This window comes from Eptatretus burgeri, chromosome 3, assembly GCF_056783735.1.
Source record: "Eptatretus burgeri isolate ZD-2024b chromosome 3, Ebu_testis_v1, whole genome shotgun sequence".
Classification (NCBI taxonomy): Eukaryota; Metazoa; Chordata; class Myxini; order Myxiniformes; family Myxinidae; genus Eptatretus; species Eptatretus burgeri.
Window position 1 is genome coordinate 118,048,505 of NC_140963.1, and position 22,754 is coordinate 118,071,258.

At 45.1% G+C, this 22,754-nt stretch overlaps 2 protein-coding genes across 18 annotated transcripts in view; one reads left to right on the forward strand and one right to left on the reverse strand.

The window, feature by feature from the left end:
* LOC147030812 (protein prune homolog 2-like) overlaps positions 1-22,754 on the reverse strand; it is a 124,630-nt gene that overhangs the window by 67,825 nt on the left and 34,051 nt on the right. For 2 of the 16 annotated variants that reach the window (XR_015056517.1, XM_085875261.1), the window contains exons 1-2: positions 16,484-17,375; positions 5,923-5,994 (exon numbers count right to left, since the gene is read on the reverse strand). The exons of 1 other annotated variant lie outside the window; for it this stretch is intronic. Coding sequence is in view for 12 of the 15 variants with exons in the window: in XM_085875261.1 (XP_085731387.1) it covers positions 5,923-5,994; positions 16,484-17,073 (662 nt within the window). In the remaining 3 variants the exon portion in view is untranslated. Of the gene's footprint in view, positions 1-5,922; positions 5,995-16,483; positions 17,539-20,074; positions 20,111-22,754 lie in introns of those variants that run through there. 13 more of the 16 variants (XM_085875263.1, XM_085875265.1, XM_085875268.1 and 10 more) reach the window with 11 other exon arrangements.
* The window catches only part of LOC147030813 (intermembrane lipid transfer protein VPS13A-like), a 222,936-nt gene continuing 211,248 nt past the window's right edge, over positions 11,067-22,754 (forward strand). Inside the window, exon 1 of one of the 2 annotated variants that reach the window (XR_015056515.1) lies at positions 11,067-11,155. Coding sequence is in view for 1 of the 2 variants with exons in the window: in XM_085875249.1 (XP_085731375.1) it covers positions 11,118-11,155 (38 nt within the window). In the remaining variant the exon portion in view is untranslated. The remainder of the gene's footprint in view (positions 11,156-22,754) is intronic. The other variant, XM_085875249.1, reaches the window with a different exon arrangement.

Sequence of the window (22,754 nt, forward strand, 5' to 3'; positions counted from 1 at the left end):
AACAAAAGGCAAGCAATTTACAAAAGCAGACTTATCCCATTATATCTTCTACAATTTTAACTTATGCGACAACAAGCACCATCACACACACACACACACACACACACACACACACACACACACACACACACACACACACACACAATGAAGATTAGATAGCCAGAAAGAAAGAGAGCAGAGGAGGACTTACGGCCTCGCAATACCTGGCGTGGTCGGCTGACCGCGCAACCCAGTATGCTTTGGGGATGCTCCGCTTAAGCGATCCCACCTTAAGAGTCGGCGCGTTATCGCCTGCTTTATCACTTTGCTGGGGCTCATGAAAACGTGTGCTCCGAACTGGTCCGAGAAGAATGTCTGTCACACATCAACCCCGAGTGTCGATGCAGCAACAGGCAGATAACAAGGAGCGGTGAAGAGAGGGCGGAGAGAGGCAAAGGAGGGGGTGAGGAAAACAGGCAAAGACGAAGGCAAGGCAGACAGGCGAAAAAGAACCAGAGGGTGGACGGCTTGGCAATCCACCTTTTATATGCCCTGGGCGAAGGGTGGGGTGACGACCTGAAGCAATGCGCCGTCACCCGAAGTGACGCGCCGTGACCCGAATCACGCTTTCTTATTTGGCCACGGCGGTCATAGCCCCATCTTGCCAGTCTCCTGGGGCCGGAAGCGGTCTCATGCGCACATCCGGCACAACATGGCCCAAAGCCTCGTGCTGACAACCCCCCCCCATGACTCCCACCCCTTGCCACCCATCTTGCCATGTCCTGGTAAATGGACGAGGGTCGCGACGGTCCCGTAGGCCCATTCAGGGCATCCTCAGCGAGATGCGGTTGGTGCTGTTAACGTTCTTGGCCTGTCCCCGCACCACGCGGTCCAAGTGGCCTGGGCCATGCAGCACGCCTCTATTTAGTGGCATATTGTATCGATGCAGAGATGCGAGACGGTGCGGAATGATTTTTCATGGGTGCGGGAGATGTTGGTGGTCGAGGTGGTGAGTTTTTGGTGAGTGAAAGTTGAACAAGGTGAGACGCCGTTGTAAATTGGCGCACAGATTTGAATGAAAGGGCGTGCCATGCATGCGCCAGGCAGAGTCTTTGTTCATGGTGATTCTTTCACAGGTGGCTGTGCTTGACTTGATTTGCACCATGGATAAAAGGACAGGGTTGAGTGGAAATCAAGATTGAAGATAGAGATATCATTATTAGACCGAGCTATTAGACCCACGCAACGCACTTCATCCTGTTAACCCACTAGACATGAGGGGAAGGTCTGACTATATGAAGACTAACGAAATAACTGCCTGGGGATCACTCTATGTTGGGTGCCATTTCCGTAGAGCCATGCGGTTTAGCAGAACCGCAACAATATGTTTGCACGTGTGTGTTTGTGTCCACACTAAGACCCTGCTTAAAGTTGCCCTGATGAACGTCGTTTCGGTATAGCCTCGTTTGAAATCCATCACTGTCTCCAGTATAAAACCTGTTTTACACACATGCGTCATGAATGCTTTTAAATTTTTCTCTTAAGTTTTACATGTACCATACGACCGGAGGGCAAAAGTATCTGTACTGCAAATCAAATTGCTTGTTATCGGTGCCCTCAAGTCATATTTTACAATGAATATGTAAAGTAGTGGAATCCAGCTCTCGGGGCAAGATACACTTTTCAAGAATGTTACTTCTGGGATACTTAACGATTGAATTTTAACGAAAACGCTAAAAAAGGTGCAGAAATACATCTAGTGTATAGCAAACACATCTCAGCGACACGAACGCATCATGCAATGCAAAAAAAAATTTGTTGTGGCCCGGGGGTTGGTGGCGAGAACGACCGCTAGGTGGGGAAGTTTACACCGTCTCCCACCGGTGTCCCCGGAATTATAGGCCATCGCTCTGGATAACTCCGAAGCCAGCGGGTCGATTAATCGACCGTGAAACGCCAATATCTCAACCGCGTGGCGTAGGGTTAATTGTCTAGATCCCAATATACCTAAATAACCACGCAGTCTTGGCTTCCGGGGATTCACGCCCTTGGCACGTCTTTCTCGAACCGGGTCACTCAACCGACTGCGGTAGAGTTCCAACTACCGACCACCAACTCCGGTTCGGTTGCAGCCGAGCGGAAACTGCCAAAGCCGTGCCGGCTAGGATTAACGGATTATCGGGGATGAAACCCCGTCTGAACTCAGACCCGGACCATGCTGGACCAAATAAAGAAAGCACGGAAACAAGCTGGGAACATTTCTAATAATTTATTTACACGAAAAGACAAGGAGGCAAGACTTGAAGCGAATATGCAGAGCAGGAATTTTCAACGATTCAAAGCACTTACTCAATTCTACTTACGAACAGGCACACATGCAGTCACACACAAAAAAGAAAAGAACCCCCGGAGTTTTTATTGGACCCTCCAGCCGATGAGAGAGACGAGCTGGGGGTCAGAGTTCGGATGGGCACCTGTGGCTCGTGGCGGCAGCCGCGTGGAGCAATCGGAGCTCCGGGGCGGAGATCAGGGTCGCGGACGGGACCCACCAAGGCTCCACGAACAGGCTGGTTCACTCACTCTCCAGCCCAACCACCGTCAACCAACTTGTAACCACTCAAGTACTCCAGATCTCCCAGCACCAACCCCAACGACCACCCACAACCGAGTCTGCTCGGGGATATATATCTCCTCCCACACGGGGAGGGGCCTTGGCGAGAATCATCTCACTGTCCGTCCCTCATTGGCCTACGGCCACACCCTACTGGGGCGGAGCCGTGGCCTCTGTGCGGAGACCCCATATTCTCCACGTGGCCTCGCTCACGCAGAGCAAGAGGGTCTGCCCTGAAAGGCCCATTGTACAAAAACTATTGTTTGTGAGGACCAGAACCGCGAGCCCCTCTCGGCAAGTCAAGGTATGAGCAGACAGCGGGTGGTGATGGGGAGGTTTGTGATGGCTCGCTGGATGTAAAACCTAACGAAAGACGTCAACGCACACATTTAATCCTCCCGCTAAACAAAAGGACGGGGTCCTGACCACACACTTGCTTACCGGCATAACTAACTTCGGGACCTGAATGTTGAGTGCGCATGCTTTCCAGATTCGTAACAATATATATATATATATATATTTTTTTTTCGAGAAATGCCACATCCGGCGCTCTATTTCTGTTCATCTCCCGCCACCCCTCGCTGTGTGATGGCGTTATCGTGCTTGCTTTTTTCTGTTACAAAGTGATTGCAGTGTTAAATATGGCATCAAAACGCCCAGCTAATGTTTATGTTGTTTCTGAAAGCAGTGTCTTGTAAAAGCATAACACCGGAGCAAAAAATGAAGGTGATAAGGAGCTTTAATTCAGGTGATCGGGCCGTAGATATGCCACCTGATACGGCCCTTGTTCCGACCACGGTGAGAACGATTTTTAAACTCGCAGACAAAATTAGACCCAGTGGCCAAAATGTGACGCATTGACTGAAACTAAGGTGACACGTCGTAGAAGCAGTGCGATGGAGCGAATGGAGAGACTGTTGTCCGTGTGGATTGAGGACCAAAACGAGCGGAATATGCCCCTGAGCCAGCTGGTTATTATGGAAAAGGCTAAAAGTTTAAAAACTTAAACAACAAGCCGGGAGGAGACGATGGTTCGCGGGCATTATTGAGGAAGCCCTACCGTAAAAACCTATCTCTTCCGTCAAAATTGACCAAATGAAATCGGATTTTTTATATGTTGTACTTATGGACATTACGCACAGCTTCTATGAAATGAAATTGCTAGAAAAAAAAAAAAAAAAAAAAAAGAGAAAAAAAAATAAAAATAAATAAAAAGTTCAGCTGGGCGTGGCTCCGCCCACAAGGGGTGTGGGATGCCCCTCATGCAAAAAGACACAACTAGACCATGATATCCAGCTTGTGTCCAAGTTTCATCAAGATCGCATCAAACGTCACGGAGCTATGGAGAGAGTCACAAACGACACACAGACAATGAAAATAGTGGTCACTGCTGGCGCCCATGAACCAACAAGAAGGCGACAGTTCGACGTTGGAGAATTTTACAGCGAGTCGAGGTTGGTTCGAGCGTTTTACGCATCGCAGAAACCGGCACAGTGTCAAGATTACTGGCGAGACTGCGAGTGCTGACATGCAGGCAGGGGATGAGTTCTCCACCAACCTGCAGGCGATAATACAACGCTGCAATTAACCCACACAGCTTGTTTTCAACGTGGATGAAACGGAGCTCTTCTGGAAGCGGATGCCATCCCGCACCTTGATTGCAAGTGAAGAAAAGAGTGCTTCGGGATTTAAGGCCGCCAAAGATCGCCTTACTCCATTGCTTGGAGGCAATATGGCAGGAGATTTTAAATTGAAGCCCTTGCTCGTTTACCATTCTAAAACACCACGAGCAATGAAGGGTTTCTGCAACACGACCCGGCCTGTCATGTGGTGGTCAAACCGCAAGGCTTGGATGACCAGGGACATTTTTCAGACCTGGTTTGTGAATGATTTTTGTTCATCAGTGAAAAGTTATTGTGAAAAACATAACTTTGAAAAGAAAGTGCTGTTACTGTTGGACAATGCACCTGGTCACCCAGTCGACCTCGACTCCTCCTCACCTGGCATCAACTGACATCAAAGTTGAAGTTGTATTTCTTCCTCCAAACACAACTTCTCTCCTACAGCCGATGGATCGGGGTGCCATTGCAGCATTCAAAGCTTACGACCTGCGACGCACCTTTTCTCAGCTAATCTGTGACACCGATGGCAAAGACAGCCAATCAATTGGAGGCTTCTGGCAGTCTTTTAACATCATGAAAGCCACTGAAAATATCACTGAGGCCTGGAGAGAAGTCACAGACCACTGCTTGAATGGTGTTTGGAGGAAGGTTTGGCCAGAGTGCATCAAGGGTTTCATGGGATTCAAACCTGAGCTACCCACACTGCACAATGAAATTGCCAAGATGGCCAATGAAGTGGGATTCCATGAAGTCACTGCAGGAGATGTCGAGGATTGCTGAACTCTCATGGGGAGAGCTTGACCAATGAGGACCTGATAGAGCTCGACCAACAACGGGCTGAAGAAGCAACAGAAGAGGACAAATCAGAGAGGGTTTTAACATGTAAAATTCTTTCAACCATCCTGAATAAAGTTAATGAGGCTCTAGATCTTGCGTATAAAAAATGATCCTGACTTGGAGTGCAGCACTGCAGTGAAAATAATGGCGTTGAATGCTTTTTCATGCCACAATGAGCTCTACAAGGAGAAGATGATGGCGACCAGACAACTTTCTCTCGACTCATTCTTCAAGAGAAAACAGCCTCAACCTGCACCAGACTCTGAGGGTGACACGGATAAACCCCACTAACTCTCCTTCCCCCTAGCATCCCCTACCGACCACATATCGGAGCAAAGGCATTCAGTGGCATCAACACGACCGACATTAGCTCCCAGATAAGACAAGTGAGTGTTAAAATTAACTTCGACGATGCGAATGGAAGTTATAATTACAATTATGTCGACAGAACGCATCCCTCCCCCCCCCATTAATACATGCAAGTGCATGAAAAATTAGACCCCGCTTAACATCGTGTTCTTCTGGAAAGCATCTACAACGCCAAGTGAGGTATACCTGTATAAATAAATAAGTGTGTGTGCGTGTGCGTGTGCGTGTGCATATTTTTGTACATGTGTGGCTGTGTGTGTGTATATGTACGTGTTTAGAATTTAGATACACCTCCATCCAATCTCATGTCCAAAGTCTCATTTCTCTGCCTCCCCAAACACCACATCAACACTTATCTTACGAGCCAAGGACTTGGGATTTGGGACAAAGGTTTGTTCTGATGAAGAAAAATGACGTCATCACAGGAACAAACCTCGTTTTCATTTTGCCGGTGCAGCTTTCAAATCTGAAAATCCTGCTAATGATTGTTGTTTAGAAACAAACCTAGGGAAATCTTCATCTTGCCATTCTTCACCGGTGTCAAGCCCTGCCATGGTTACCACCATCCGGTGTCTTCTGCCAAACATAACAGATGATGCTTGCAGGTCATGCGTTGAACATTCAAACTTTCACACATTGTTCTCTCTTAGTTATTTACATAAGGATGCACACAATTAGACGTAGGTGGAGGCCATCCGGCCCATAGTGCCTGCGCCACATCACCACTAGATCAAAACAAGGAAAATGCAAAATTATTTTTGGGGGTGGGGGGTGGGGGGGGGTTGTAATTATATATTTTAATTTTTTATTTCCAGAGGAAGAATCATGGGCGTAGACGGTCTTGGGTTAAAAAAATAAATAAATAACGCATAACATCAACCACACAACACCCCTTGACGAGGCCCCCACCAACAGCGCCGAACACATGCACACAATCACCCATCAGTGCTCAAACTACCTAAAAGTCTTATCAATACCCCTCTATCTCCATAACTTGCAGGTACATATCGAATTCTAATTTAAACTTATCTACCGTTTCTGCTGCCACTACCTTTCCAGGGAGGCCATTCCATGCATTAACTACTCTCCGAGTAAAAGTCCCCTTGTCTTGCTACTGTCTTAACTCTCCTCTTCTTTACTCTCAGGCCATGGCCCCTGGTTCTGTCACTGTCGACTGTTGAATAATTAATCTACACTTATTTTATCTCGACTTTTCATTATCTCAAACATCTCTACCATATCTCCTTGAAACCACCTCCTTTTGAGTGTATAAAGACCTGTCTCCTTCAGCCGCTCCTCATAGCGGAGTTGAGCGAGCATAATAATCATCATCGTCTTACAGACATTTCCATGCTTGCTTGTGTAAGCCGTGGTTCACCTAATGGTTGCTTTCCAGGCTGCACGATCCCTTGCTCGCCCTCTTGTTTGGCCTTTAACTCTAAGATCATCTCTCAGCAGCACATCCCATGTTTTTCTCAGACGGCCTCTCGCTCTCTTTCCATTCACATTCATATTTATACACTTCTTCACACAACTACCCGACCACATCTTTTACATATGTCCGGACCATCTCAACCTACCTCTACGCATCACCTCACGAATACTTTCTATACCTTACCTATCTCTCAATTCCACATTTGATTTCCTATCCTTCATTGACACATCCACATCACCATTCTCATTTCATTTTGTTCATCCTCCTTTTTGATCATCCATGTTTCACTGCCATACATCATCACGCTTCTAACGCAAGCTGTATAAAGTTTTCCCTTTAATTGTTGAGAGGTCCCTTTCGATGTCAATAGGGGTAACAACTCCCTAAAACTTCCTCCAGCCACTTCAAATTCTTGCATTCACTTCTGCCTCCGCACCACCACCTTCACTAATCATATCACCAAGGTAACAGAATTTATCTACACATTCCAGAGATGTATCCCCATAAACTAACCTTTCTGCTCGAACTGGAGTCACTTGTTTACCTGCACAAACAGCACATTTGAAATCAGGAACCACCTGCAGTCTACCCCTGATGCCACTACACACCTCGTGCACCCTGTAGTTGCAGGATTTACACAATATTGAATTGCTACCTACTATACACCTTTTGTACAGACAGCACAGGGCCACCTCCCCCTCTTTTTTTCACACTTCCTTCTCCCGCACCACTAATCAGTACTTTCGTTTTCCCTGTATTCACTTTCAGTCCTCTAGCCTCCATACCCTCCTTCCATACTGGATGTTTATCCATTACCTCTTCCACACTGTTGGCTGTCAGCACCAAGTCATCAGCATACAGGAGCTCCCAAGGTGAGCCTCCTCTAAATTCCTGTGATAAATTTAGTGGAGGCTTACCTTGGGTGAGCTCATCCAATGTGAACTTGCCCCATAATCAATTTAGTAGCCCTGTGCTGAACCCTCTCAATGGCATCTATGTCCTTCCTGAGTTGTGGTGACCAAAACTGCACACAATATCCAAGATGTGGCCATCACTGAATTCCTCTACAATGTTAAAACCACCTCTTGATTTATAAATGATCCCCCTCCGAATGCAACCTAAAAGCCTATTTGCTGTATGTTTATTATTTTTTTTAATAGAAGAAGGTGCTTCTAACAAAAAGTAAAACCCAGATCGACTCTGCTGATTTGAGCAAAAAAAGCGAGAGCACACCCGCTCTCAGGCAATGTTTTGCCGGTTTCAAGCTGGCTTCATCAGGCACAATGTCTATTGTATATATGTATATATGGTGTGTGAGAAGCTTTGGTATGGTGTTTTTTTATTTTTATTTTTATTTTTTTATGGTGTGTGAAAAGCTTTGGTACATCATGGGTGATGAAGGTTGTGGTCAAATTTCATCAAAATTGTGTGTGTGTGGTTTCGGAGAAGAAAGCACTGCTTGGCATTGTGCTGCCTGCTTGCCTCCCATATCTATTACCACCCCCCAGATCCCTCTCCCGTGTGACACGCTCCAAAATTGCTCCTTGCATCATGTAATCTCTTTTCATTATTCTTACCCATCCCCAACACCTTACACTTGCTATTTATTTGTTTTTGTTTGCGAATTTGTGTCATTCCCTGTGCAACCTTTTATCTACACTTATACTGAAATAACTGAAAGTGAATACAGGGAAAACGAAAGTACTGATAAGTGGTGCGGGAGAAGGAAGTGTGAAAAAAAAGAGGGGGAGGTGGCCCTGTGCTGTCTGTACAAAAGGTGTAGGTAGCAATTCAATATTGTGTAAATCCTGCAACTGCTGGGTGCACAAGGTGTGTCGTGGCATCAGGGGTAGACTGCAGGTGGTTCCTGATTTCAAATGTGCTGTTTGTGCAGGTAAACAAGTGACTCCAGTTCGAGCAGAAAGGTTAGTTTATGGGGATACATCTCTGGAATGTGTAGATAAATTCTGTTACCTTGGTGATATGATTGGTGAAGGTGGTGGTGCGGAGGCAGCAGTGAATGCAAGAATTAGAAGTGGCTGGAGGAAGTTTTACGGAGTTGTTACCCCTATTGACATCAATAGGGACCTCTCTCCGATTAAAGGGAAAACTTTATGCAGCTTGCGTTAGAAGCGTGATGATGTATGGCAGTGAAACATGGATGATCAAAAAGGAGGATGAACAAAATGAAATGAGAATGGTGATGTGGATGTGTCAATGAAGGATAGGAAATCAAATGTGGAATTGAGAGATAGGTGAGGTATAGAAAGTATTAGTGAGGTGATGCGTTGAGGTAGGTTGAGATGGTCCGGACATATAGAAAGGATGTGGTCAGGTAGTTGTGTGAGGAGGTGTATAAATATTAATGTGAATGGAAGGAGAGCTGGAGGCCATCCGAGGATAACATGGGATGTGCTGCTTGGAGATCATCTTTTGAGTGAAAAGCCTAACAAGAGGGTGAGCAAGGGATTGTGCAGCCTGGAAAGCAACCATTAGGTGTACCACGGCTTACACATGCAAGCATGGAAATGTCTGTAACACTATGATGATGAACTAATTAATAAGTGTGTGTGTCACCTCCATAACTCCTAAACTATTAAACCTATCAGCCTGAAACTTTGCCTGCATACTAAGAAAACTCCAAGGGTGTGCAGGGTTGATTAAAACACCCCATTGAAGATAATTAACGGCCGTATTTAATTATGTCCTTCATCGGGTGATCCTAAGCCGAGTCGCTGTCTGGGGTTTCAAGGCGTTTCCTAGGTAACCGCGTTGGAGTCTGAAACCGCCAGGTTTTTTCGCCTGCTCAAGTATGCCTTGCCTTGGAACACGCAGCAACAATTTCTTTACAAAAAAGTTTTCTTTTCATTTTCCTCACTCATATTATATCGAATACCTGTTCATCATAGCTACGAATCGTTGTGTACATCGCTTTTGTAAGTACTATAGTTTTCGAATTAGGAGCTTGGAGGTATTTCATGCATTATATGATACGATGTTCCACGATCTACTCTCACGGACTAATTAAAGTATATCCTCAAAATATTATTTCGGTTTTTAGGATCGGATATCGTCCGGACGAAATAAGTGTCGAAAACTGTTGTGAAATCTGATAATTTAAAGAAATGACGAGTCTTATAACTAAGCCGATGGACCTATTTACTTTTAGCAAGCAAGGTTATTTTCCCTCCTTCTCCATCGATACACAAGAAAATGTGAAATTTCCAAAGCATTAAATTGACCTTTTTCAACTGTTTGAATAATTAGATCGAGTGAACAAAAAAAATTTATGAATGTCTCAAAATTAACCAGCTTTATTGAGCTATATGATTTAATGCATTCACTGCTGGACCTCGTGACCTGTCCCTCGGAGGGGACTGCCTATCCTTAGTGTCTGCCAGATCTGTGGAATTTTTGTAGGTTTGGCAAGGTGCTCCACAGGGAGTTAAAGCAAATATGGTGAAAAACGGACGTTTTAAAAAAAAAGTTATAATGTTTGCGCAGACCCCAAACCGATATATCAAGTGACGTGTGCACAGATGAGCAGGCAGATGGCAGGAGCGACCGCTTCGCCCTCCGCCGCCCCGAGCGACTGGTTTGGTTTTTGCCCCGTCATTCTTAGTGAGGTGTTGTGAAATAACACCTCATTTCCGAGGTTGCCATATTAACATGTTTTCTAAATTACCAAGCAAAAGTTTTTTCCACCATTCACACGCGGCTGTTTCTAAAAACATCCCTGAAACGTCTATGTAAATGCAATGTTGTTTTTTGGTGAAAGCGACTCAAGGTTTTTGGGTTGCTGCTCTGCTAATATCAGTCAAGTGCGTGTGTGTGTGTGTGTGTGTGTGTGTGTGTGTGTGTGTGTGTGTGTGTGTGTGTGTGTGTGTGTGTGTGTGTGTGTGTGTGTGTGTGTGTGTGTTTCATAAAGTATCTCTCTCTCTCTCTCTCCCTCTCTCATCACACACCACACGGGTGATGAAGGTTGCAGTCAAGTTTCATCGAAATTGTGTGTGCAGTTTTGGAAAAGAAAGCAAATATCTCTTTGGGGGGGGGGGACCCTCCTCCCTCCCACACCCCCTCCGCCCACAGTAAACTTCCTCCGAAGACCCCCTCAGACCCCGATATTTTTTAAATGCTTTTGACAAACTTGGTACATATTTGGTGATGAAAGTTGTGGTCAAGTTTCAGACATGTTGTGTGTAGTTTCAGAGAAGAAGTTGCAAATGTTGGCAGACGGACACCCAACAATGGATGGAACTGGAGGATGCATCATCGCCTAAGCTCCCCGGAAATACATTCCAGGTAAGATATTTAAGCTCCTCCACTTATCTTTGGAGTTTTAAGATGCAACTCACTTGATCAACCAATAAGGCACACTTGAAGACCAAGGAGCTTTTCAAAGAAGTCAGACAAAGTGGTGCAGAAGCACCGTTCAGGAGAGGGTTATAAGAAGATTTCAGTCATTCATGATCCCTCTGAGTCACTCGCAGTGAAATCCATCATTTAGAACCGGAAGACGTCTCATACCACCCAGATTCTACCCAGATCAGGTCACCCATCCAAATTTAACAGCTCGGGAAGCAGGAAACTGGTTCGGGATGTCTCTGACAATCCAACAACGACTTTGAAAGATCTACAAGACTCTACTTCCGAGATGGGGATCAGTGTTCATTAATCAACAATATCCTGTTCCCTTCACAAAACTGGCCTCTCTAGACAGGTGGCAAGAAAAAGACCTATCTAAAAGATCCCATGGAGTTTGTGAAAAAGCATCTTAATGACACTGCAGCCATGTGGAGAAAAGTTTTTTGGTCGGACAAGACAAAAATTGAACATTTTCGTCTAAATTCAAAGCGTTACGTCTGGCACAAGCTTAACACAACTTCACCCAATCAACACTATCCCTACTGTCAAGCATGGGGTGGCAGCATCATGATATGGGACTGCTTTTCATCAACAGGGATTGACAAGCTTGTCAGGAGAGAAGAGACAATGGACGGTGAAAAGTAGAATCAGGAGAATCCTTGATGAAAACCTGCTCGACTTGTCCATGAATCTAAAACTGGATAGGAGATTCACATTTCAGCAGGACAATGATCCAAAACACAAAGCTAAAATCACACTAGAGTGGCTGAATAAGAAGAAAATTCTTGTTTTCTTGAGTGGCCCAGTCAAAGTCCTGACTTAAGCACAAATTAACATCGATTGTGAGACTTGAAGATTGCAGCTCATCGACGATCCCCGTCAAACTTGGTAGAACTAGAGCAATTTTCACGTGAAGAATGGGCAAAGATTTCACCATCTCACTGTGTAAAGCTGTTAGAGACCTACCCAAAAAGACTCATATCAGTCATTGCTGAAAAAGGTGCTTCCACCAAGTACTGACCTAAGGGGTGAATACTTTTACATCCAGTGAATTTTGATTTGTACATGTTTTTTTTGCAGGTTTTCCTGACATGTAACCTCCTCCTTCAACGATAACAGTGTTTAGTTTGATCTCATCAGTTATGAATAGAAAAGTTCATTTCGAAAAATAGTTTCTACATAATTCATCGAAATGTAGCATTATTGGTTGGGGGGGGGGTGAATACTTTGACAGTCAATGTAGCATGATATATCTCAAAAAGTTATGGACAGATTATGAAAAAACTTGTTTGTTTGTGTGTTTGTCTGTCTGTGACCATGATATCTCAAAAAGTTATGGACGATTTCGGATGAAACCTCGAGGGCATATTGGGTGTGTGACAAGAACAAATGGACTAGATTTTGGTGAAGATCCAGAAAGTACAATTTTTTAATGATTCTTCATCAGTGAGAGATAACGATATGTAGCACAACACCTCAAAAAGTTGTGGATGAGTTGGGTAGGTGACAAGAACAAGCCAATTCGATTTTGGTTCAGGTCCAGATACAGATCTGGCCCATCAGTGGGATACAAAATGTAAACTGTTCAGCCTGGTGGAGGTGTGTGCTCAACTGAGTGTCGTTCTTGTTACACCTGTATACACAGTAATGTTATGAGCCAAGGCCTCCACCACCGAATGGATACTTTGGATTTTCTGTTGGGATCCAAATCTGGGGTTTTATTTGCCATCCCATAATGCCCTGTGGATCTGGGGTATTATTTGCCATCCCATAATGCCCTGTGGATCTGGGGTTTTATTTGAGAAGGTGGAAAAGTTTGACAACCCTCAACTGATTCTGGAACTGGGCAGGACGACATCAGATCACGTGTCCTAAAAACCTGCTCTGCTGTTCTTGCACATCCTCTCTCTGCCTTTTCACCCTGTCACTTGCACTCGGTCATCTTCCATCTGTTTGGAAATCCGCCAACACCACCGCAACACCACATGAGGTGCAAAATCCGAAACCCTTATCCAGGTTCCTTCTGATGACTCCATCTTTGTTCTTTACTTCTTCGGGTTCCTTCTTGGTCTTCCTTTTCATCAACTGCAAACCTATCAGCTTACTTCCAATCATCGGCAAGGTGAAGGAATCCATCATCACTTTTGACATCAAATCCTTCATTTTCTCCAACAGTCTGATCTCAGGCAATCAGTTCATCTTTCAGACCTGATCACGCTACCATGAACACGCTGCTTCTGCTCTCCCAACAATGGATGGAAGCCCTCAATGTCAGACATTAGATTAGAGCCGTCTCTCTCGAGATATCTCGAACTTTCGATACTGTCTGGCATCCCGCCTTGCCCTGCCCATGACATCAACGGGATCCTTCAATCTCCTCTCCCCGTCAAGGCTGGAGTGCCCCAATGCAGTGTTCTTGGCCGCGTCCTATTCCTAATCTTCATCACAGATTTTTCTGACTCTGGAAAATCCTCTTTTTTATATATATATATATATATATATATATATATATATATATATATATATATATATATATATATATACACATTTGCTGATGACTCTACCCTCTGCCATACCATATCCCTCATCCTTCAGCGGGCAGGTTGCAGCCTCTTCCCTCACCACAGACCTTGATAGAATACCAAGCTGTTCCAGCACTTGGAATCTGAAGAAATCCCTCATTCTCATTCACATTCTCTCTTCTCTCTTCCCCTGAAAAGATCATCCGCCAAACCCTCCCATCCACTTTCTTAACAATCATCTTGAAGAAGGTCAGTCAGTCATTCAAACATTTTCGGCATCACTATCAGTCATGACACCACCCAATATAACCCTTGCTGAAAAACTGCTTCGGCAGCACCAACACTCTGGTGGTGGTCGTATGGCAGCTTAGCTGCCGGGGTAGCTATCATTTCTTGAAGCGCGATTGTGTCGCTGATGCAGTGCCCCTCTACCAGTACACACACTGGAACTGGTACTCATTTCGCCGACCTCGGAAGGATGACAGGCTGAGTCAACCCCCTGGTGTATTAATTCAGCGGCCGACGGGGCTTGAACTCAGGACCCTAGGATCCCAAGCCGCCACCCTCACCAACCACCTAGCCACTGAGCCAACACCAGGCTTACCAACACTCTGTGAAGAGTAAGGTACATCAAAATCGAAATAAGCTACAATCTCTCTTGGGCAAACCAGAAATCTCAGTTAGCTTCCGAAGCCAGGCATCCTCCGTCAAGCAAAGTCCTACACCTGAACTGTTATTCTTATACAAGGCCGCCTTCAGCAGCTTGATGGCATATTGCTCTCCCCTCTGGGATGGCATCACATGTTGCTCAGATTGATGGCATGAAAACCCAGTCCTTCAAAATCTTTGGAACATACTGCAATGAAGCTCAGTCTGTCGGCCTATCACTTTACCATTGCAGACAGGTTGGTGGTCTCTGTCATCTGCCACCTTCTTTCTGGTCTTACAGCCTCTGACCTTCCCATGCTCAGTCCCTCCACCCCCCCCCTCCAAGGTTTCTACAGGGAACACATGGTCCACCATCAACCCCCCTTCTGGTGAAACTCCCAAAATCCAGAATCACTGTTCACCTCCACTCATTTGTTCCTCTTTTTTCCAATCTGTGGAACCAACTTCCACATTCTCTTCAACCTCATTCTTCCCTCCAGGTCATCAAGACAACTGTTCACCACCATCTGAGATCATCTCCCATTCACATCCATAATCTTTTCTGCCCCCATTAACCCACCACTCCCCAAAACCCACCTCTTTCCAGGTTTCCAAATGTTCCTTCCACTTGTACGATTGATAAATCTGTAGCTGTATCCACTTTGTTCACCCCGTGTCTTCCCCTCGCACTAATTTTTCCTCCATGTCCATTGTTTCTCCAAGTGTCCATCTACGTTGTCCCTTAACCCTGCTGTTGGTGTGTCGCCCCATCCCCCTCTTTTTCTGCTGTTATTTTGTTCCATTTCCTCCTGGTACGTTCTGTGTTCTCGCCTCTCCATGAGCCTCGACACTGTATACAAAAATAAATTGGATTCACTGACCGATACCAGATCTGTTAACGGCAAACACTGCCATTGATACCTCCAAGAACAATGAATGCCACGTCTGCATGAACAAGGGTTTAGTGTCTGCAGAAATAAACACACACATGACATACTACAATGATAATCTTGTGGGGGGTTCGTTTGTTTTTTTTGGGGGGGGGGGGACACCAACCAGGTAGCCAAGGAATGCCAAGTTATAAACAGTAAGAGAGATAGAGCCACAGGTGAAACTAGAACAGCACTCGGTTTGGCGCACACCTCCGCCAAGCTAAACAGTTTACATTGTATATCTCACCAATATGCAGGATCTGGATCTGGACCTCCAAAATCTCATTGGCTCGTTCTTGTCACCTACCCAACTCATCCACCAAGTTTTGGCATCATCCGTCCACAACATTTTGAAATATCATGCGATATACTGTATTGTTTGACTCCATCTCTCAATGGTGAAGAATAAATTTTAAAAATTCTTTTATCTGGATCTGGATCTTCCCCAAAATGGAATCAATTGGTCCTTGTCACACACCCAACTTGTCCACAAAGTCTCGTCCGAATCCGTCCGCAATGTTTTGAAATATCCTGCTCACAAAGACAGACAAACAAACAAACAAGCGGGGGGGGGGGGGTGAAAACATCACCTCCGTCCACTCTCACCGGCGGATGAAATAAGTGATGATAAAAAAGATGCATGGTGATTTACTAGAATTTACAAATAATGTCGATGTACGTAATAATGGAGGGCTGGGCAGGACGGCCTTGAGGTACACACACACACGCTCACCTCTAAGCAGTCTAGCCTGGGTTCTGAATCTCAGCCCTGCTAAAAACCATCATCCTGGAGTTTCATCAACGTGTGCTGCGTCTCCCCCAGCCCTCATTCCTCCTAGTCTCCCTCTATTGTGTCCCTCAACCCTCCTGTTGGTGAGTTCCCCCCTTACTCTCTTTGTCTACTGTCCCTTTTGTTTTGTTATGTCCTGATCCATTATGTGTTCTCGCTCCTCCATGAGCCTCGACTTTGAAAACAAAATATAATTATGTAACACTTATATGCTGTCCTTTACTTAATTCACACTGAATTGGCAAAACGGTTTAATCCTCGAGGTTTTTGGGGGCTAGGGGAGAGGAACACCAACTACGATTACAATAATGATACTTTTATTGAAGAGCAATGGATACAGTGGATGCTTCGTTGCTATGCAAGATGGACTAACCTCTCATTCTCGTATTCATCTCCCGCTGTTTTCTGCTCTTCGAACAGAAGCAATGGCCTTGTGGCTCGTTGGGGCTCCAATGATCCCAAGACGATGTTACCCGATCCGTTTTGTCGGTCCTCCATCCTCTCTTCAAGCCGTGACAAGATCTCCTTTTCAACCATTTCACCGGATTTTCCCGCATCCCCACCCTGTTCATCATCAGCTCCAAACTGCTTCTGCAGGCTTTGATAGTCTTCCCCTGCTACATCCTCCAAAGCCCACCGATCCGTGTTCCACCATCTGCTGCTATTCCTAAGGGTTGGGCTGTTGGACGCAAGCGGCGTTTTCCCCGGTGAGGAACGAGCTTCGTCGTCTTCGGAATCCTTGTCTGCATCTGAAAGGTCACACGTGAGATGAAGATACCGCAAGATTCCATTAGTCTGCATTTCACTGGCAGATTTGAATGAGAAACTTGAGTCTTCAGAAATAGTTCTTGGGTTTACCATCGAGTCCGCGAGCTCGTTTCCCTCGCCATTGCCGTTTCTGGAAATTGTAGCAGGGTCAGGTTCATTGTCCAGGATGTTTTTCTCAAGATTGCTTATTTCCATGTATTTCAAGGCTAGTTAAAGCCAGAGTGGCGGATCTCATGAGACATTTCTTTCTGAACCCAGGGCTTCCTGTTTGTTTCTGCCAGCACGGTGAAGCATTGGCTTCCCCTCTTAAGAAGTTTCGTTTCTCCAAACCAGCTGCATAGAGTTCCACCAAATCAAGATCTCTCATCAATACAAGCCTCTCAACAGCTTGATCACACCGTTTCTCCAGCAATTTGAAGGAGATAACTGTGGGACGAGGCAGGTGTGCTCCAAGCACGGAAGGGGCACGAGGACTGGCATGCCGCAGAATGCCAAGCAGGGCATGTGATTCGGACGTCTATGTTTCTCCTTTCCCTCCCCCGGTGACCATTTCCTCTTAGTCAATGCCTTGACTAATCTGCTGGCTGTAGATAAGCCTTCTAGTAACGACAGCAGTATATATATGTACTACTTTCACGAGCACATGTTATAGCAAAATTTGAACCACAAAAGCGTCCTGTGATTGCCTCCACCACCTTCACCCTGTTTGTTTGTTTGTTTGTCTGCGAGCAGGATATCTCAAAAAGTTATAGATGGATTCGGACGAAACTTGGTGGACAGGATCGGTAGGTGACAACAAGCCGATTCAATTTTGGTTCACATTCAGAAGCAGATCCGGCCTATCAGTTGGCAACAAAACGTAAACTGTTCAGCCTGGCGGAGGTATGTGCTCTATCAAGGGTCATTCTAGTTCTTCAGGAGATCCCATGGACATCTGATTTGGTGTGGTTGAGGCAGCAACCACACCAAATATCTTCGGAATACCCGCTGAATGACATCGGGGTGGATGCCAACCTCAAATTTGCATATTTTCGGACTTGGTCATCAGTTTTGACCATATATGGTCAAAAACGACAATTTCACTTTTAATCACCATTTAATTGACATTTCACAAGCTTTCAGAAAAACTATAAGCATCTGTGCAATAGTCACACTAGATTGAGCACATCTCCTGTTTCCAAGTTTGAAACTGCATGATGAAACATCGAAATTTGAAAGGCAAAATCCAGTTTTTCTTGATTTCACTTTTTAAAGCTAAATGTGTTAATTTCAGGAAAGGAATGAAGTGTCCACAACCGTTCAGTTGTAAACTACTTCATTTCCTCTGTTCAAAGGGTTGACGTTGAGTTTGATCGGTATGCACAGCATCCAATCAAGGGACCAACACGAAACTAGCAAGGAAAAGGGAAGAAGAAACCCATCCGTAGAATTATTGACCGTAGCGATGTCCCTCAAGTGTAGGAGCAGTTCATTGGCCTTGATGACGAAAACAAGGCCGATCTGGCCAGATTAATTGGTGAAGACCTCATGAGCAAAAGTAAAGATCTCCTCGAGGAACAGGAGCCGATTCCCGCTGAAGAAACAAAGGCACAGTCGACTCTGCATGGAGAGATCCCCCAATTGTCAGCTAATCATGAAGAAGCGGACACTTGTCTGGCCATACATATCCTACATGCCGCTGACGCCAGCTTTGGCAGAATTCGGGTAAAGTGTCGGGATACAGACGTGCTCATTATGCTACTCCATTTCTTTGCCTCGAGGGATGTGGAAGTACGGATGAACGGCAGATAGACAAAGGAGCTGAAATGTTACCCTGTCCACAGTCACTGGTTCCGACCTGGACGGTCCTCTATAAAATTAAAAAAAATAAGGATGATCACCCACTGTTTGTCTCAGATCCCCATCCATCATCCTTCTTGATGAAGCAAAGGAAGTTTTTGCCAGGGTAGCTGTACACCTGCATGAGGCCAATCACACATTGTCGAGCGAGGGAATTTCTAATGAAACACTGTTTCTTCCAGCATCGGCTTCGGTCCTCATTCATGAGCAATGAGACAGACTGCGTAACCAAAAACCACAAAGCATGAGATAATATAGTTTAACATTCGATTGATCACTGCGTGCTGTAATGAAGATTACCGAAGAGCCCAAGCCTCAATCATCCTTGGTGTGCAAATGTAACTTGTAATCAGGACTTGTTTTGCACTCCTTGTTCTGTATCATTTTCACGCGTGTTTTAAAGTAAAACCTTCTCTTGTTTGCAGCAATCGAAGCCTCATAAGAGGATGTCGGAGGGGGTGGGGGCTTGACAATACATCACATGTAAGGTGAGGACAAATGGCCCAGGCAAAAAAATGCTACAGTTAGAACTATAGTATACGAGAGTTGTACTCTCATATACTATAGTTGGTAGCAGGTCCTACTACAGTACTCTGCAGAGAATTACTCCAGGAAAGGAATGCTATTTTAGCCTGAGGGGTGTAATTTTCTGTGAATTACAAGGACATGAGGCGTTGATGGACAAATCAACTTGGTGTATTGGATTTGAACTCGAGGACTAAGCATCATGATCTCTATCCAGATGGGAACACCGAATGGGACAATCCGATGGCTTCAAGTCTTTCCTGAAAATAAATATACAGACGGTACTTGGCACGGAACACACCAGCAGTTTTGCAATACGCTTGTAAACATTACAACATGCAGTTTTGTTTGACTATGTACATCTGGCCGGCTTCACTGTGAACACGACGCTAGGGTATATCTCCCTCTCGTGGACATGGTCTGCTGTAACCCAATTCATGGAAGGTGCAACTCCTCGGATCAGGGAAATCACACGTGGCCGACGGGATAGCTCGTAGCTGAGACACTTTGAGCTTTCAAGTTCGTATTCGATTCCCAACCAGACTTTATATATACAATGTCATCAAAATGCTTCGCAGTCAGAGTGTTGCATCACTTGAATACATTGTCAGTCTGATAGGATGCTAAAGCTGGTGTCCCATCTGCCAAGATTTTCTGGGGAATGGGAGAGAAAAAAAAAAGATTTCCGAGGTGGCTTTTGCAAGAGGAGGCCATTGTGTGTCCTAACCAGGCATTGGGTTAGTGCCAGTCATCATGTCAATGGACTAAACTATTCCAGGTGACACACACACACACACACACACGATTGTGATTGCACACACATAATACATACCAGCAAATACCACCAGTTGCTTCGCTGACAGCAATACTACAGGAGGGGGGGGGGAGAAAAAGAGGGGAGAGGGGGAAGGGGTAGAGTGAGGAGGGGTGGGGGAAGGGAAGGCAGCGAGAGTTGAGAGGAAGGGAAGACAGACGTGTGATGGAGCATTAATTACGTTTCATCCCATCTCATGAAAATGCTTTTGCATAGAATAACAGTGAAAATGGAAACAAAATAACGTCTAAAATCCATTTTCTACCGGTTATACCATAAATACCGGCTCGAAACAAACACCATCTGGACATGTCCGGAGATAAACACAGTCTGGAAAAAAACACCACCCAGAGACAAACACCGCCCGGACACATCTGGAGACAAACTCCTGTCCGGACGTAAACACCGCTCGCATGTGTCCGGAGACAAATTCCCGCCCAGATGTGAAGAGAGAGAGAGAGAGAGAAAGAGGAGAGAAAGAGGAGAGAGAGAGGAGAGAGGAGAGAAAGAAAGAGAGGAGAGAGGAGAGAGAAAGAAAGAAAGAGAGGAGAGAGGAGAGAGAAAGAAAGAAAGAGAGGAGAGAGGAGAGAGAAAGAAAGAAAGAGAGGAGAGAGGAGAGAGAAAGAAAGAAAGAGAGGAGAGAGGAGAGAGAAAGAAAGAAAGAGAGGAGAGAGGAGAGAGAAAGAAAGAAAGAGAGGAGAGAGGAGAGAGAAAGAAAGAAAGAGAGGAGAGAGGAGAGAGAAAGAAAGAAAGAGAGGAGAGAGGAGAGAGAAAGAAAGAAAGAGAGGAGAGAGGAGAGAGAAAGAAAGAAAGAGAGGAGAGAGGAGAGAGAAAGAAAGAAAGAGAGGAGAGAGGAGAGAGAAAGAAAGAAAGAGAGGAGAGAGGAGAGAGAAAGAAAGAAAGAGAGGAGAGAGGAGAGAGAAAGAAAGAAAGAGAGGAGAGAGGAGAGAGAAAGAAAGAAAGAGAGGAGAGAGGAGAGAGAAAGAAAGAAAGAGAGGAGAGAGGAGAGAGAAAGAAAGAAAGAGAGGAGAGAGGAGAGAGAAAGAAAGAAAGAAAGGAGAGAGGAGAGAGAAAGAAAGAAAGAAAGAGAGGAGAGAGAAAGAAAGAAAGAAAGAGAGGAGAGAGAAAGAAAGAAAGAAAGAGAGGAGAGAAAGAAAGAAAGAAAGAAAGAGAGGAGAGAGAAAGAAAGAAAGAAAGAAAGAGAGGAGAGAGAAAGAAAGAAAGAAAGAAAGAGAGGAGAGAGAAAGAAAGAAAGAAAGAAAGAGAGGAGAGAGAGAAAGAAAGAAAGAAAGAAAGAGAGGAGAGAGAAAGAAAGAAAGAAAGAAAGAGAGGAGAGAGAAAGAAAGAAAGAAAGAAAGAGAGGAGAGAGAGAGAAAGAAAGAAAGAAAGAGAGGAGAGAGAGAGAAAGAAAGAAAGAGAGGAGAGAGAGAGAAAGAAAGAAAGAGAGGAGAGAGAGAGAAAGAAAGAAAGAGAGAGAGAGAAAGAAAGAAAGAAAGAAAGAGAGGAGAGAGAAAGAAAGAAAGAGAGGAGAGAGAAAGAAAGAAAGAGAGGAGAGAGAGAGAAAGAAAGAAAGAGAGGGGAGAGAGAGAAAGAAAGAAAGAGAGGGGAGAGAGAGAAAGAAAGAAAGAGAGGGGAGAGAGAGAAAGAAAGAAAGAGAGGGGAGAGAGAGAAAGAAAGAGAGGAGAGAGAAAGAAAGAAAGAGAGGAGAGAGAAAGAAAGAAAGAGAGGAGAGAGAAAGAAAGAAAGAGAGGAGAGAGAAAGAAAGAAAGAGAGGAGAGAGAAAGAAAGAAAGAGAGGAGAGAGAAAGAAAGAAAGAGAGGAGAGAGAAAGAAAGAAAGAGAGGAGAGAGAAAGAAAGAAAGAGAGGAGAGAGAAAGAAAGAAAGAGAGGAGAGAGAAAGAAAGAAAGAGAGGAGAGAGAAAGAAAGAAAGAGAGGAGAGAGAAAGAGAAAGAAAGAAAGAGAGGAGAGAGAAAGAGAAAGAAAGAAAGAGAGGAGAGAGAAAGAGAAAGAAAGAAAGAGAGGAGAGAGAAAGAGAAAGAGAGGAGAGAGAAAGAGAAAGAGAGGAGAGAGAAAGAGAAAGAGAGGAGAGAGAAAGAGAAAGAGAAAGAGAGGAGAGAGAAAGAGAAAGAGAAAGAGAGGAGAGAGAAAGAGAAAGAGAAAGAGAGGAGAGAGAAAGAGAAAGAGAGGAGAGAGAAAGAGAAAGAGAGGAGAGAGAAAGAGAAAGAGAGGAGAGAGAAAGAGAGGAGAGAAAAGAGAGGAGAGAAAAGAGTGGAGAGAAAAGAGAGGAAGAAGAGAGAAAAAGAAGAGAGAAGAAGAAGAGAGAAAGAGAGAAAGAGAGAGAGACAGAGAGAGGCACAGAGAGAGAGAGGGACAGAGAGAGAGAGAGAGGCACAGAGAGAGAGAGGCACAGAGAGAGAGGCACAGAGAGAGAGAGGCACAGAGAGAGAGAGGCACAGAGAGAGAGAGGCACAGAGAGAGAGAGGCACAGAGAGAGAGAGGCACAGAGAGAGAGGCACAGAGAGAGAGGCACAGAGAGAGAGGCACAGAGAGAGAGGCACAGAGAGAGAGGCACAGAGAGAGAGGCACAGAGAGAGAGGCACAGAGAGAGAGGCACAGAGAGAGAGGCACAGAGAGAGAGGCACAGAGAGAGAGGCACAGAGAGAGAGGCACAGAGAGAGAGGAACAGAGAGAGAGGAAC